This window comes from Chelonia mydas, chromosome 13 (assembly GCF_015237465.2).
Source record: "Chelonia mydas isolate rCheMyd1 chromosome 13, rCheMyd1.pri.v2, whole genome shotgun sequence".
In the NCBI taxonomy this organism is placed as follows: domain Eukaryota; kingdom Metazoa; phylum Chordata; order Testudines; family Cheloniidae; genus Chelonia; species Chelonia mydas.
The window spans coordinates 26,273,748-26,288,381 of NC_051253.2; the positions used below are offsets into that span (position 1 = coordinate 26,273,748).

At 48.5% G+C, this 14,634-nt stretch overlaps 1 protein-coding gene across 1 annotated transcript in view; it reads left to right on the plus strand.

The window, feature by feature from the left end:
- The window catches only part of AHCY (adenosylhomocysteinase), a 54,874-nt gene that overhangs the window by 25,139 nt on the left and 15,101 nt on the right, over nt 1–14,634 (plus strand). Inside the window, exons 5-9 of the mRNA XM_007057156.4 lie at nt 1,898–2,010; nt 6,278–6,485; nt 7,350–7,437; nt 8,397–8,514; nt 12,532–12,726. Coding sequence (XP_007057218.1) covers nt 1,898–2,010; nt 6,278–6,485; nt 7,350–7,437; nt 8,397–8,514; nt 12,532–12,726 — 722 coding nt within the window. The remainder of the gene's footprint in view (nt 1–1,897; nt 2,011–6,277; nt 6,486–7,349; nt 7,438–8,396; nt 8,515–12,531; nt 12,727–14,634) is intronic.

Genomic DNA, 14,634 nt, shown 5'->3' on the forward strand with positions numbered 1-14,634 from the left:
GAAATCACGGAGGTCGTGGCAAGTCGCAGAATCCGTGACTTCCGTGACCTGCATGACAAACACGGAGACCTACCCATAGTACATTTTCGTCACCTGGGCCTGCCGACAGTGCCACTCATGTCCTGAATCAGATTATTGCCCACTCGGTGGCCAAAAGGAAGGGTGGTTTGGGAGCTAGTCTGGGACTCCCGAGACCTGGGTTCAGTTCCCTTTTCTGCCCCAGACTTCTTGTGTGACCTTGGCCAAGTCACTTAGGCTTTGTCTACACTGGCAAGTGAAAGACAAAACTTTTGTCATTCAGAAGTGTTTTTAAAAAAAAAAACACCACCACCACCACCCCCCTGAAAGACACAAGTTTTGCCAACGAGAAGTGCCGGTGTGAATAGCACTTTGTTGGCAGGAGAGCTCTCTCCTGCCGACAGACAGTGGCTACCCTGCGCGCCTTTTAGTGGCACAGCCATGTCACTAAAAGCTGCATAGTGTGGACATAGTCTTAGTCTTTCTGGTCCTCAGTTCCCAGTCTGTCAACTGGGGATCATAGCACTTCCCTACCTCATGTGGGTGTTGTGAGGATAAATACACGAAGCCTGTAGGGTGCTCAGATACCATGGTGATGGTGTAGAAGTACCTTCAGTACATAGTGCCTGTCTCCGTTACACCACTGATCTGCCCCAGTTCCACTGCAGGAAGATGAGGCTCCAGAGACATGGAGGTAATTGTGTTTGGAGAGATGGCAGGGGCAACTCTAAAGGGGGAGGTGTCTTGAGCAGCTTTCTTAGTGCAGGCTATCGATTATTCCAGGTACTTAGGAGCTCACCTGAGATACTGACAGTCAGGTTAATGTAGATATGGCCAAAACAGGAAAGACTATTTTGCAAAGAAACTTTTAAAGAAACAAAAAAGTTTTCACTTGAAATGTTTTTGTGAAACTGTTTTTATGACACCTTATAAATGAAACTTTGCAAAAAGGTTTCAAAATGTTTCAGATAGCTAAATGCAAGGTGGTGTCGTTGGTTGGTTTCTTTTCTTGTAAACTTATCTGTTGGCTGGAAAAAAGTTTCCATAGAAAATTTTCCACCAGCTTCTAGTTAACTTGCTCCTCCTGATACTTCATGTATGTGTTAGTCCTTTTTCACAACATAGGGCTGTCCAATATGTGAAATCCTTTTCCCCTAAAACTCCTGTCTGCTGTTTTAGTTGGGTATGGTACTCTTCTTTGCTTTCTGTCTTAAAGGGTCCAGTGTTGCTGTGATAAGTTAAACAGCTGCCATGTTCCAACCCAGAGGTGGTTCCATTTCAGTGGTGGGTAAAGGGATTTGTGCGTGTAGAGTTTGTAATATACTGTGGGATGAATTATATGAAATGTATGATATTGGCAATGGGGAGCCTGGTCTGGTGGTTGAAGCACAGGACTGGGAGGCTGGAAAACTGGGTTCTATTCTTAGCTCTGCCGCAACCTCTCTGTGACGCCTTGGGTAAGTCATGTAATTGCTGCGTCTCCGTTTCCGTATCTGTAAACAGGGGATAATGCCTTCAGAGGGGGGTTGAGACTGAAGTCATTAATGCTTCTGCAGCTGCTTAAGATCCCTGGCTGCCATCTGCAAAGTTATTTTGGGGGAGCTGTGACTTTCTCAAGCTATTTTCTTGGTAACTTCTTTATGTGCTGAAAGTACTGCTGCCCCCTGAAGACTGTACTTAGTCTGTTTACACGGGGAGAGGATCAGGTAAACACAGGGATGTAAACCTGGACTTTAAAGACCCAAACAGTCCCATACGAGAGGGGTTCTTGTCTCTTACACCTCCCCACTAGCACAATTCTTCCAGAGGCTACTCTGGGCCCCACCACAGAGTCTGGACATTTCACTTTGCAACATGGCTTTTCTGGTCTCACCTGCAGGAATTAAAGGCATCTCGGAGGAGACGACTACCGGGGTTCACAACCTGTATAAGATGAAAGCCAGTGGGAGCCTGAAAGTGCCAGCCATCAACGTCAATGATTCTGTCACCAAGGTAACGCAGCCAGCGCTCTGCTGCTCTTCTCCCCCCCGTTCCATTGATATGCAATCTGCTAGTGCCACGCAGGCTGCTGCTCTGCACTGCATCTGGGCGTGTGTGTGCTACGCTAGACTGCTTGTGGAATGGGGCTGGCTGTTCTCAGGCCTGGTGGCTCATAAATCTTGACACGGAGTGGGTGGGCTGAGGCTGTGGAAGGAGTTAATGCAGTGTGGCATCTTAATGAACCTTTTTGTGTTTTTTTGCATCTTCAAAAGAATTGTGATGTAGAATAAATCACCAGTGTCTTGCCTGTGTCCAAGAATTCACATTCCCCCTTATTTATTTGTGTTACAGCAGCACGCAAAGTTGTCAGTGGCCATCAGGGCTCCATTATGCTAGTCCTTGTGCCAACCCACAGTGAGAGGCCGTCCTTGCCCTGAAGAGCTTACAGTCTAAACCAGTGGTTCTCAGCCCGCGGGCTGCTTGCGGCCCATGTGACATCCTTAGGGCCATACAGGTAGTGTATATATATATTGCGGATGTGGCTCACGTAACACAGAGGGAGCTACATATGCGGCCCACAGTCGTAAACAGGTTGAGAACCACTGGTCTAAACAGACAGGACAGATAAAGGGCGGGAGGGAAAACAGACGTGGAAGTCAAGAGACTTACCTAAGGTGTCACCGTAGGACAGTGGAGGAGCTCAGGTTAAAACCCAGGTCTTCCTACTCCCAGTCCAGTGCCAGCTCCACTAGACCACCTTGCTGTCTCTCTCCTGCCTACTGCCACGGGCCTCTCAAAGGAGAGTCACTTGCCCAAGCTCAGGGTTGGGCAAGGGAGTTAAGCTGTCCTGCCATTCCTGGAAGTGACTGGGTTGGGGGGCAGGGGGTGAGTGCCTGTTGCTTCGCTTCTTGCTGAATTGTGGCGGTGACTCTAGAGCAGAGGTGGGCAAACTATGGCCCGCGGGACCCTTCTGCCCAGCCCCTGAGCTCCTGGCCCGGGAGGCTCACCCCCGGCCCCTCCCCCGCTGCTGCCCCTCCCCCACAGCCTCCGCTCACTGCACCGCCGGCGCAATGCTCTGGGCGGCAGCGCAGCTGCAGAGCTCGGCCTGACCCGGTGCTCTGTGCTGCGCGGTGTGTGGCTGTAGCGCTGCCAGCCACCGGTGCTCCAGGCAGCGCGGAAACGGGGCAGGGAGGGTTGGATAGAGGGCAGAAGAGTTCGAGGGGGTGGTCAGGGGTCGGGGTTGTGGATAGGGGTTGGGGCGGTCAGAGGGTGGGAAACGGGGGTTGAATGGGGGCAGGGGTCCCAGCGGGGCAGTCAGGAAGGAATGGGGGTTGGATGGGGTGGCAGGGGGCAGTCAGGGGACAGGGAGAAGGGGTGGTTGGATGGGGCAGGGGTTCCCGGGGGGACAGTCAGGAGTGAGAGGAGGGGTGGGATGGGGCGGTGGGGGGCAGTCAGGGGTGGGGGGTGCTGGATGGGGCAGGAGTCTTGCGGGGGCCGTCAGGGGGCAAGAAGCAGTGGGGGCTGGGCCACACCTGGCTGTTTGGGGAGAACAGCCTCCCCTAACTGGCCCTCCATACAATTTTGGAAACCTGATATGGCTCTCAGGCCAAAAAGTTTGCCTGCCCCTGCTCTAGAGGGAGGCGGGGAACTTGGGACCAGTTTTTCAAAAGGTATTTAAGTGCCTAAAGATGCAGGTAGGCATCTAGTGGGGTTTTCAAAAGCGCCTAGGTGTCGAACTCCCACTGAAATCAGGAGTGAGGTGCATTAGGCACCTGAATACCTTTGAAAATCTTGCCCTTACTGATTTTCTGTCCCAATGTGGGTGTTTGCAGGGCAGAGAATCTTTGACTTGTAGCTTGTCCATGAGAAATGGCGCTGCCCAGTGCCACGCTGCATGTCAGCACTGCTCTACCCGTTGGGTTGTGTTGCTGGGTCCCCATCTGTGCCTCTGCCCTTGGGAAGGGAGAAGCTTCTCATTGGGCACAGGAGAGTTTGAAGAACAGGGTTTTGTACTAGCTACATAGATTTGGTTCCCCTAGGGAGTTTATTGTCCCACTGTCCAGACTGTATTGCTGCCCTCTAAGGTGGCTGAACTGGGACCTTAACTTGCTGTCTTATGGGGTATTAGTTCCCTCTTCCCTTAACTATTACTTGGCCCACTTTCTCTCCGCTCTCCCAACTGAAGAACAGCCTCCATCAGCTTGGTGACCACAAAGGATTGGCCGGAGCGACTCCAGCCCCAGCGGTTAACGGGATAAACGATATAACGTTAATCTTTTAACCGGTTAACGTTTTTAAACAATATTTACATCCCTAGCTGGCTGTGAGAAGCTACGAGAGGGAGACAAAGAGCCGCACTCTGCCATAGTGGGTTAGTCATCTGAATTGCTCAGTTCCACGCCTTTTGTTCACAGCTATTAACTGTAACATCCTGAGTAGGAACATCTTGCAGCAGTAAGTTGCAGACAATCCTTAACTTTCACTTAGTTTTATTTTTGTCTGGAATAGGACTGAAACGTGGCATTTGCCTTTCAGCATAATGTTCCTCTTACGTAGTGAGTAGCTGGTACTGTCGGCCATATCTAGGGCGGCAAGATAGTTCCCATCCTAAAATGCTACGCTTCTTTAGATTTATCGCTTGATTTTATTCCACTAACAGCCACCTGTTCTGTGCTCCCAAATGTACAATGTCAGGTCTGTTCGCTGTGGTTTATAATCCCTATACATTAAATTGAGATAAGAGTTTGTATGTTGAAGGTAAGTTGAGATCTAAGGTGACAGAAGGCACAGTAATAGTGCAGTATTTGGTACACAGTTCGTGATCCCGCAAGTGATGTGCACACATGAAGGGGCCAGGCTAGAGGTGTGTATTCAGTTGTAAAAGATGCATCTCCTCTTTTGGGTTCTTCTAGCCATTCAACCTTACCACTGCATTTTGAGGACAGGCGTGGAGACTGGAGTCGTCTAGTTCTCATTGGCTCTGTCTTCTCGTCTGTGATCTCGTTATTCATGTCCTGTAAAGAAAAGCAAAACTTGGGCAGCCAGAGTCTTTCCTCGCATCCTGTAATTTCTCAAACTGAGATCTAGGGCCCACATTGAGTTTCACATCTCCCCTGCCAAAACAGAACCACAGGGTGGGGAGGAAAAGGTAAAGAGCATAAAGAGGGAAAGACATTTCAGCAAGAAATGCCCACTAGGCTCAGGAGGATAAAAACATGAAATGACACTATGTTTGGCTTCTAAGCTGAGTTTTAAATTAAGGGTTTTAAATTAAGGGTTGGGCTGCTCACAGCCACGATACCCGTGTCACTGATCTGTAAGGCAGGAGTGAGATAAATGAAATCCAGGGTTCCTCGCTTTGACTGCATGGTACCTTGTAGCAGTTTTACTCTGATTGTCCTTGGCTGAGTATCCTCTGAGGTGACTCTGTGGAACTTCAGCTCATTGCAGATGGTGTGGGAGCAGCGTCTGGAATGTGCTTTGGGACCTGGTGGCTTGGAATCCTGGAGTTATGCACGCAGGCAGTTGGCTGCTTGTCACTTCTAGAGCACACACGCGCGTTCCTTAAAGATGCTGCTGCAGAGATAGCAGAGTTATAAGTATCTGCATGCATGCTAACCATAGGTGCTGGACCTACAGGTGGCGGGCTGCAGCACCCCCTGGCTTGAAGTGGTTTCCATTATAGTACAGGCTTTACAGTTTGATTCAAGGGCTCTTAGCACCCCCACTATAAAAATTGTTCCAGCACCCCTGATGCTAACTGTCTTGTTACAGCTGCTGTTCAGTGTCCCACCTTGACATTCGGAACAGTCTGTAGGCTTCTGTAGCAAATGTTTAACATGGAATCTGAGTGAACAACAGCTCCCTGCTGTATACATATGAGAGACGCCTCTTGCTATCCATGCCCCTGTATGCGACAAGCTCCCTTGCTTTATTCTGTTGTCATCACTTTTAGTAATCCCAGGGAGGCTGTTTTCAGGAGCCCAAGAACTAGCTAACAGGCGCAATACACACATGAAATGCCTCTTATTAGAGTACTCCGGGATGAGGAGGGTTCTGACAGCAGATGTCTGCTATAGACATCTGGGCCGGGTTTAAAAGCCAGTGAAAGGAATTCAAGCAAACCCATATTCAGTTGCACTGATGTGGTTAAAGGCAGTTAGCTGACTATCAGCCTCATGGTATTTGATAAGTTTGTCTAGCTTCTCTGTAAATAGGAAGCACGTGTGTCTCCTAGCGTTTGCTTCAGCTCTTCTGAAACAGCTGCTTTCCTCCCCAGAGTAAATTTGATAACCTTTATGGTTGCCGAGAGTCCCTTATCGATGGCATTAAACGTGCCACGGATGTCATGATTGCTGGGAAAGTGGCCGTCGTGGCAGGCTACGGTGATGTTGGCAAAGGTTGTGCTCAAGCCTTGAGAAACTTTGGAGCCAGAGTCATCATCACGGAAATTGATCCAATCAACGCGCTGCAGGCAGCCATGGAAGGTGAGCAGCTGCGGATTGTTGGGGTGGGGGATTCGGAACTTGGTGCACCCATTGGTGGGTTCTGTAGTCTGTTGTAGAGTACTAAGTGATGTTTGGCCAGTAGTCACTAGGAGGATGAATAGCCCTAGTCCTCTGACAGAGGCAACTCCTCTAGTGTGATGGTGTCCATAATGGTCTGTTCCCTTCTGATTGTTGGGAGAGGAGTCATTAATGGGTTAAACTACACGCTCCTGTTGGGATGCTTGATGTTCTCCTCTCCAAATAGCTACCTGGATTTGAGGTTGCACCATAGTTGAAACATTTGGGTTAGGCCCTCTGTGCTTCATGGTGCTGTAGCCCAGTTTCTGAACAGGTGTTGAGTGGGCTCCTTCTGCTCAGACAGCTCTAACCTCCATCCTGGGTTAAGACTTCAAGGGACTCTCTCCGCTTGAGAATACCAAGCATTCACCTCCATTATACTCTAGGCTGCTTAAGGAAGGTGAAGCCCTTTGTGAAGCCCCTGCTTCATAGAGTGACAAGGAAGCAAATCAGACTCAATGATCCCTGGACCCCCGGCTGTTCCACGTGCAGTCACTCCACTTCTGTGCATGAGTCCATGCACACACACGTAGGGCTTTGTGCTCCCTCAGACGTGGAGCCTGCAAATATTGCAGATGTATCTTCCTTTGAGAATGTGGCATTATGTCAATAATTGCATCGCATGGACACTCAGGATGAAGGAGTAACAGGTGGGGGATGATAACCTCTTGTGCTGGAGTTCCTGTTTAGTATCAGAACTGGGCTTCTTACCTTCATGTGCCGGCATTGGCTGGGAGAGGAGGCTTTTGCCAGGACAGAGAGTGACCATTTTCTTTTGACCTTCAGGTTATGAGGTTACGACCATGGAAGAGGCTTGCAAAGAAGGGAACATTTTTGTCACCACCACTGGATGCAGTGATATCGTGCAGGGCAGGTACGGTCCATTCCCTGGCTGAATGGAAACTGACTGGTGTTCAGATAGGACATGACTCTGCTTGGCAGCACAGTGGCTGGCTGTTCAGCTCTGCGGGGTTGGGTGTTGTTCACAGGTGGTCAGGATTTCAGTCTCCAGTGGAGATTTTTGTACATCCCAATCATGGTTTCTTTGGGGGCGCAAGGCAAGAGGAGTAGAGGGGTGCTGTGATCTGGGGCGAGGGGCATTGGTGGAGCCGTAGGGAACACTGGAATGGAATAGCAGGGCGTGCTGGGAGTTGGTGGTGAGGGACACCGACAGAGATGTTGGGGGGAGGGGGAATCCAGGACCAGAGTAATAGGGGGGGTATGTACGTCAAGACTGAGGCACACAGGCAGAGCTGCGGGAGGAAGCTGGGCCAGAATCTCTGGCCTGCGTCTTACTCTTGCTGCTACTCTTGCCCCCAACATTAGGAGAGACATGACTGATTCTGTTGAAGGTTTGCGATTCGAAGATGTTGCTATAGTGATGGCCCAGGGGAACGTTCTGCCTGTTGCAGGATCTTGCCATGGCTCTCAGGAGAGAGATTCCATTTGTGAGCTAATGGGGCAGGAATGAAACAAGCTCATCGCCCCTGTCGTGCCTGACAAATACCCTGTTGGCCCCTCCCCTCAAGCCCCAGCTTGCAGTCTCTCCATCCGGAGCAGTCCGACTGCCCTCTTGCTGCTCTGGTGCCTGTGAATATTGACATCATAAGGTGAAATTAACAAGGGGTGGTTGATGAGGTGACTCCCCCACCCAAACCTCTTTCAAGGTTACACTCTGGGTCCCCACAGGATGCCGCCAGCCCATTTTCTCAGGATTCACCTTGTGTTCCCTCTTTCTCCCTGCATGACGCTTTGCTGCCAGCCAGCATGGGTGGAGTGGAACATCATCCTCCGATGCCCTGCTCTGTGACAGAGCCTGGTTTCTCGTTGCAGACACTTCGAGCAGATGAAGGACGATTCCATTGTATGTAACATCGGCCACTTTGACGTGGAAGTTGATGCGAAGTGGCTAAATGATAATGCAGTGGAGACGGTGAACGTTAAGCCCCAGGTGAGTCGGCCCTCAGTAGGATCTAGCGTGAGGAAAAGGCAACTAATCAGAATCAGTGTCTTTCCCATGCATAGGAGGGCTCATTCTCCCTCAGACACTATCTTTTCCATAACTGGAGACCCCCAGCCTTCCTCCTGGCTGTTGGAAACATGAACAGGTTCTCCTTTCTTCTGTATCGGATCAATAGGAAGAAGAAATGATGCACAGTTGTATTGCCTGGCATTTGGAACCATGGGTACGCGTTAGACCAGGGCCATCTTTGGCTAGGAAGCCATGGTTTGGCTTGTTCTTTGTATTGTGACCACCTTGGGAAAGAGAGACCCAGAACTTACAATGGTGCTAGTGTAGGCTGTGAACTGGATAAAGACCATTCGTTACAGGAGACAGCTTCAATAATGTCTGGAGGAGATGAGCTTGGAAGGGTGTTTGTTTGCAGTGCCATCATGGAGCATGGTCTCTGGCTTCTGGCCTGGCTCACTTCTGGAAAGCAGGCTGGGTCCTCCAATAGAGCTGGCTGTTCAGAGGATAGGACAAACGGCATTTAACCTTCCTCTGGGCTTCTGTGGATGAGGCCTCTGAGGTTGTCTTGAGGCTAATCTAACGGTTTGCTTGGGAAGATCCAGCCAGGTCATCGCCTGCCCAGCTGACGTGCAGAGCCTAAGACATGCTGGGAGCATCCGTTCTGATTCTTCGGAGGGCCGTCTCCAGAGTAAGCAGCTAGGGGTCAGCAGCACCTGGCAGGGACCGGCCCTTTGTGGTTGGACTCTGTAATGACTGAGCTCGGTGCTAAGAGGAGGCAGGAGAATAGAGGAGAAAGGAAAACGTGACTCAGCATCTATCAGGGTCCCCAGTAACCCCCGAATAGAGAGTGAATTGGCAAAATGGAAGGCTAAAAGGAACGTGGTGTCAGTGCACTCGGGTGGATTCTCCAGATAGACTGGAATCAGCAGGGGGCCTCTTTGCCAACAAGCCAAATACAGAGTTGCCTCTTTCCCAAGGCACTGGGATCAAGAAGAGGGAGGCTTGAGCTTCCTGTCAGTCACAGCCAACTGGTCTCCTCAGTGTCTTTCCTTTTCCATCCAGACCAGTGAGGAAAATTCAGCTGGAGAGTGCCAGTGATTCTAGGAGCCCCATATTGGTCCCAGAGCTCTGGCTCCCTAGCCGATTGAGCTGTCTTTGCCACTTCCATATCCCCTTCCTGTGTTGAAACATCCGAGTCATATGCTGCCCATGTTCCGTCCCTGCCGTGGCTGAGCGCCCTGGCAGAGCACTCGGGTGTGGGCAGACTCTGGCTGACATCCTGGAGATTGAGCAGAGCAACTAGGAGTGAAAGCCTGTTCCACAAAAGTAACTGAAACCTTTTCAGTGTTGAGAAAGAAAATCCAGAGGGATTGGGAGGGACACGCAGAGGAGAGTTGTCGTCATGTGTCCACTCTATTTTCAGATGGAGAAAAGCAATTGAAAATCCAGAGTGAAGCTCCTTCACGGAATGTTTTGTTTAGGAGAGCTTGGCTAGGCCTCTAAGGAAAGGGGCTCAAACAGCCAGAGCTGAAGACTCATGAATGGAGCCCAGTAGCAATATGGCAATAACTGTTGCAGGCTCCACCCTATTGTTGCTGCAGTTCCCCAAGGCTGTGGTCTGAACCCTGTGCTAGGCACTATAGGAGCCTGCAGGCCAGTGACTGATTGCTTGACTGACCATTCTTGCTGCAGTGCCATTGGAGAATAGACTGGCCGCTAAGAGAGGGTGGTTAAGAGTGTGATAAATCTGTTTTCAATTAGCTAACTTGGAATGCTTTAGGGCAAGATCTTTACAAATGCTCAGCTCCTCTGAAAACGTGACCTTTAGTGCCTGAGATCAGTCACTTTGCCTCTTTGCCAGGTTCCTCTGACATGCTGGCCCTGTTAAAGCCAGAGGAATGTACAGCCACGGGGCTACATCCATCTTTGTACTTACCAGTTTCCTGTAGCTTCTGCCTGGCACCAGGATGGGAAGTGCCAAGAGAGATCCTTTTCCCTGCATTATTGCAGTTTGTAAACGGTTCCCTTCTGTTGGCCACTCCAGATGAGTGCTTCATAGATCACCTCTTCTCCCTTCTCACTTCCATATTTCGCTCCAGGAAGGGCTCTGCAGACCAGTGAGGGTCCACAAATTACACCTGGAGAACTACTGTCCCAGAAGGAACATTGCAACTACGCATTATATCAGGGTTTCTCAAACATTGCACCATGACCCCCTTCCGACAATAAAAATTACTACAAGACTCCAGGAAGGGGGACCGAAGCCTGAGCCCCTCTCTCTCTCCCCTCCCCTGGGAGGTGCCCAAGCTTGAGGGCTTCAGCCCTGGGCCCCAGCAAATTTAATGACAGCCCTGGTGACCCCATTAAAATGGGGTGTGACCCACTTTGGGGTCCTGACCTGCAGTTTGAGAACCGCTGCATTAAAGAACTGTCTTGCTAATTCCACCCAGCCTAACTGGAGTAGGAAGGTAGATTTATGGCCAGTCTGTTTAGGGCTTCTGTTTGAGGGAGTTACATTTACTTTGCACACAAACCGTGCTAAAAATAAATTACACAAAAGCATTGAAGTGAGACTATCTCTAGTATTTAAGCACAGGGAGAGAATGCCCTAGCTACATCACTATTCTCCAGTAAGGTTTTTAGTGTGACCTATGGAATTCCTTTGTATGAAAAGGGAGAGACCACGTTAGTTTAAATTTGGTGCAAAAGTTTATATTTTGTACAAACAAGCTTTTTTTAAAATCTCAATAGAAATATTTCTTCAAACTTTAAAAATCCCCCTGAGAACAGTGGTATTTAAATTAACTCTTCGCCTTAGAAGACTTGAAACTTAAATATGGTAGCACTCGGATCAAAACGGAAAGTGTTTTATGTGCAAACTGAGTGAAATGCTAAGATTTTAAAAAGTGTAAATATCAAGAAACTGTTTTTGTCTTTCACTTTTCAAAAACTTAAGATATCAATAGCATAGGCAAAGACCTATAACATGACAGCGTCCCTCCAAACAATGAGACAAATAAATACCAAAGATCCAATCTATTCCATACTAACTCAGCAGAAGGCCTGAGCAGTGACCAGAGATGACACCAATATAACTTTGAGATCCAGAATTGGTCAGGATTGCACTGTTGGCTTTAATGGAGTAATTTCCCAGAGGTGGTAAAGCAATAGGAAAGAGGGAGCCAAAGTGTTAACGCAGAAATGAATAGCAGGACTAGCCTGTGCCCTCGATGCCTGAATAAACTGTCATGCGGCACCCAGTAAACCTCTTGCATTGAGAAGCATGTGACAAATATACCACAAGTCCTGGATTTTGCCCATTCTTTTGGGGACAGGCAAAGAGACCCTGTTCGTCATCTCAGTCAATCTTATATTGCTGTCCACTCCTCTCGGCAGATGAACTTGCAAGATCACTTGTTTGTGGGGAGAGACTTGTGGCAGAGCACGTCGTCTAGTTGAAAGCTGCCCCTGGGTGCGGTGGGGGGGCCGGAAAGCAAAACTAATTGCGTTTGCAATCTAAAGTGGAACTGCCTTCTTGTCTATGTAGTGAGACGATTGTGATGGGGAGGGAGGGCAGACTGTAGGTGTATGCAGGTGGTCTTGACACACTGCATAGATGCACCTGTTCAGCTGTATGCAGAGAACCACTCTGGCTCTGCATATGTCAGATGTGTGCTGTTAGGTAGCCCAGAGTAGTCCCCCTCCAATGGCAGTAGACATGCAGAAACCCTAGGCCTGGATAAACGATCGACTCAAAGTCAACCTTAATGAGCAGCAGCTGCTAAGTTCCATGCTGGGTGAGACCAGACTACAGAGGGTAGACAAATGTTTTTGACTTGGACGGTGTGTGGTGTCAAGCTCAATTACAGTCAAAGTCTAAGTTGCATATTAACTGCTGGTCATCTGTGCAGGATGGATGGGGACTGCCAGACTTTGGGTGGAATACACTGCCTCCATGCTCTTGTCTCATTGGTGTTTGTTTTGTTTCCTGTGAAGGTGGACCGGTATACATTGAAGAATGGCCACCACATCATACTTCTAGCAGAAGGCCGACTCGTCAACTTGGGCTGTGCCATGGGTCACCCCAGCTTTGTTATGAGCAACTCCTTCACCAATCAGGTGTTGGCGCAGATTGAGCTGTGGACCAATCCTGACAAGTATCCCGTGGGAGTCCATATCCTGCCAAAGAAGGTGGGTTAGGGTGCAGTGTTTTAATATTATTTCCATATACTTGCACAGGTGAACCCAACCCAATCCTTCAAATAGACTTGTAAGTAACCTAAGTTTAGAGAGCTAAAGTCCAACTTCGGCATGTGTTCATTCAGAAGCTGACAAAATGGCCGTACAAAGCAGAAGGTGGATGAGACCTACCTCAGGGCTGGCTCGTGCAAGGTTGTTCCATAGTACATCTTCCAGTCTTGGGTAATTTTCAGTGAAATCACCAAACCTGTAGGGTTTGCACACTTTCCTTGAGAGGCCATTGCACAATCTACCAGCTCACTGTTAGGGAAATTTCCCCTCCCTAAAGCTTGCCTCCTTTTCCTCTCTCTAATATTATCCAGTTAGCCCTAACTACAACTAGAGCTAGTTGACATTTTTCAAACCTTTTGGCACCAAAAACACACATTTGAAAACAAAAATTTTCACAAATTTTTCAGTTGTATGAAACTTTAGTTGCAGTGTTTCTACGTTTCTGGTGCTTTGCTTTTTGCAAACACTTTCACAATGGTGGGTTTTGGATTTTTTTAAAAACACAGCGGCAAATAATTTTTCAATTTAACTTTTGATTGGGAGCAGGCTGTGACGTTGTCATGTGGTATCCTGACTGTTGGGTAGGATATGCTCACTCTAGCTGTGTCTCTCTGATTTGTACAGTTTTGGAAACTTGAAAACATTTTTTTATATATTTGTGACATTTTTGCAAAAAAAAGGAAAAATTTGAACTCTCTGCTCTGACCTAGTTTTGGCATGTGTCCTTGGGTATCCTCTGCCTCCATTTCCCCAGCAGTTAAATGGGATCAATGCAACCCTCTCTCACAGGTATTGAGGCTAGGTTAATGTTGATTGGGATCCTTAGAAACAAGCTGCCTTGTGAGGTCAGTGTTTCTATTACCTGAAGCAGTGAACAATCTGATAAAATGGATCCATCAGGAGGCAGACATCTCGTTTACATATGGCATCTTACCTGTGAACAAGCTAATTCTTTTATCAGGTATTTGCTTAAAGGAGCTTCATTGCATCAGGGTGTGTTTGGTTTTAAGGGTGCTAAACATACACCATTGACAGTCTTTGAAGTAGGGCTGCTCTTGTAGCCAGAATGTTGCTCACAACAGAGTTGGACTGGAACTTGTGACAGGAATGCTGCGGGTCACACTGTGGTTAAATCCATGACCTGTATTTTGGCTCATGTAGAATTGTTCATGCTGTACACGTCAAGGTGTTCGTAGCATGTTCTTTCTGTGCCTGCCCAGCTTTGGTGGCTAGTGGATCAGGGGTAGGTCTCTGGCTTCATCCCAGCTCTCCCCTATCCCTTTGATGGCTAGTGGTGCGAGTCTCTAACTGCAGCTGGCTCCTATGAGGACCAGGATGGAGAAGGGAGAGGGAAAGCTTCCAACCCTCCCATCCCCCTTGCGCACCTGAGCAGAACTAGCCACAATCTGGTCTTAATTGCCTAAATGTCCACCACGTCTCTGCAAAATCTCTGTCTGACTTGGATTTGCTACAGATTCTCCTGGGTTTTCTCTTTTCAGCTTAAAATGATCAGTGGATTCTTTGTTCTTGATGGGGGGAGGAATCTGGATCGTTTCACAACTGTCATAAGTTTACAAAAGAAACTATCATCTGGTTGCAATTTTCGAAAACAAGCCTGTGAATTAGACGAGATGGTCGTTGTTTGAGAAAGATTCTGCTGTTAAGTCCCCGGACCTTTGAAATATGGCCAGATCCAGAAGTGATAATGCAAAAAGGGTTTTCCTTTGGTCAGTAGATTAGACAGATGTGGAATTGTTTATGAAGGGTTTGCTGAAGGACTTCTAAGCTCCCACTGCCACCTGTTTAAAATAATGAGCCAGAAAGGTGTTTTCAGAGGAGATTTGGCAT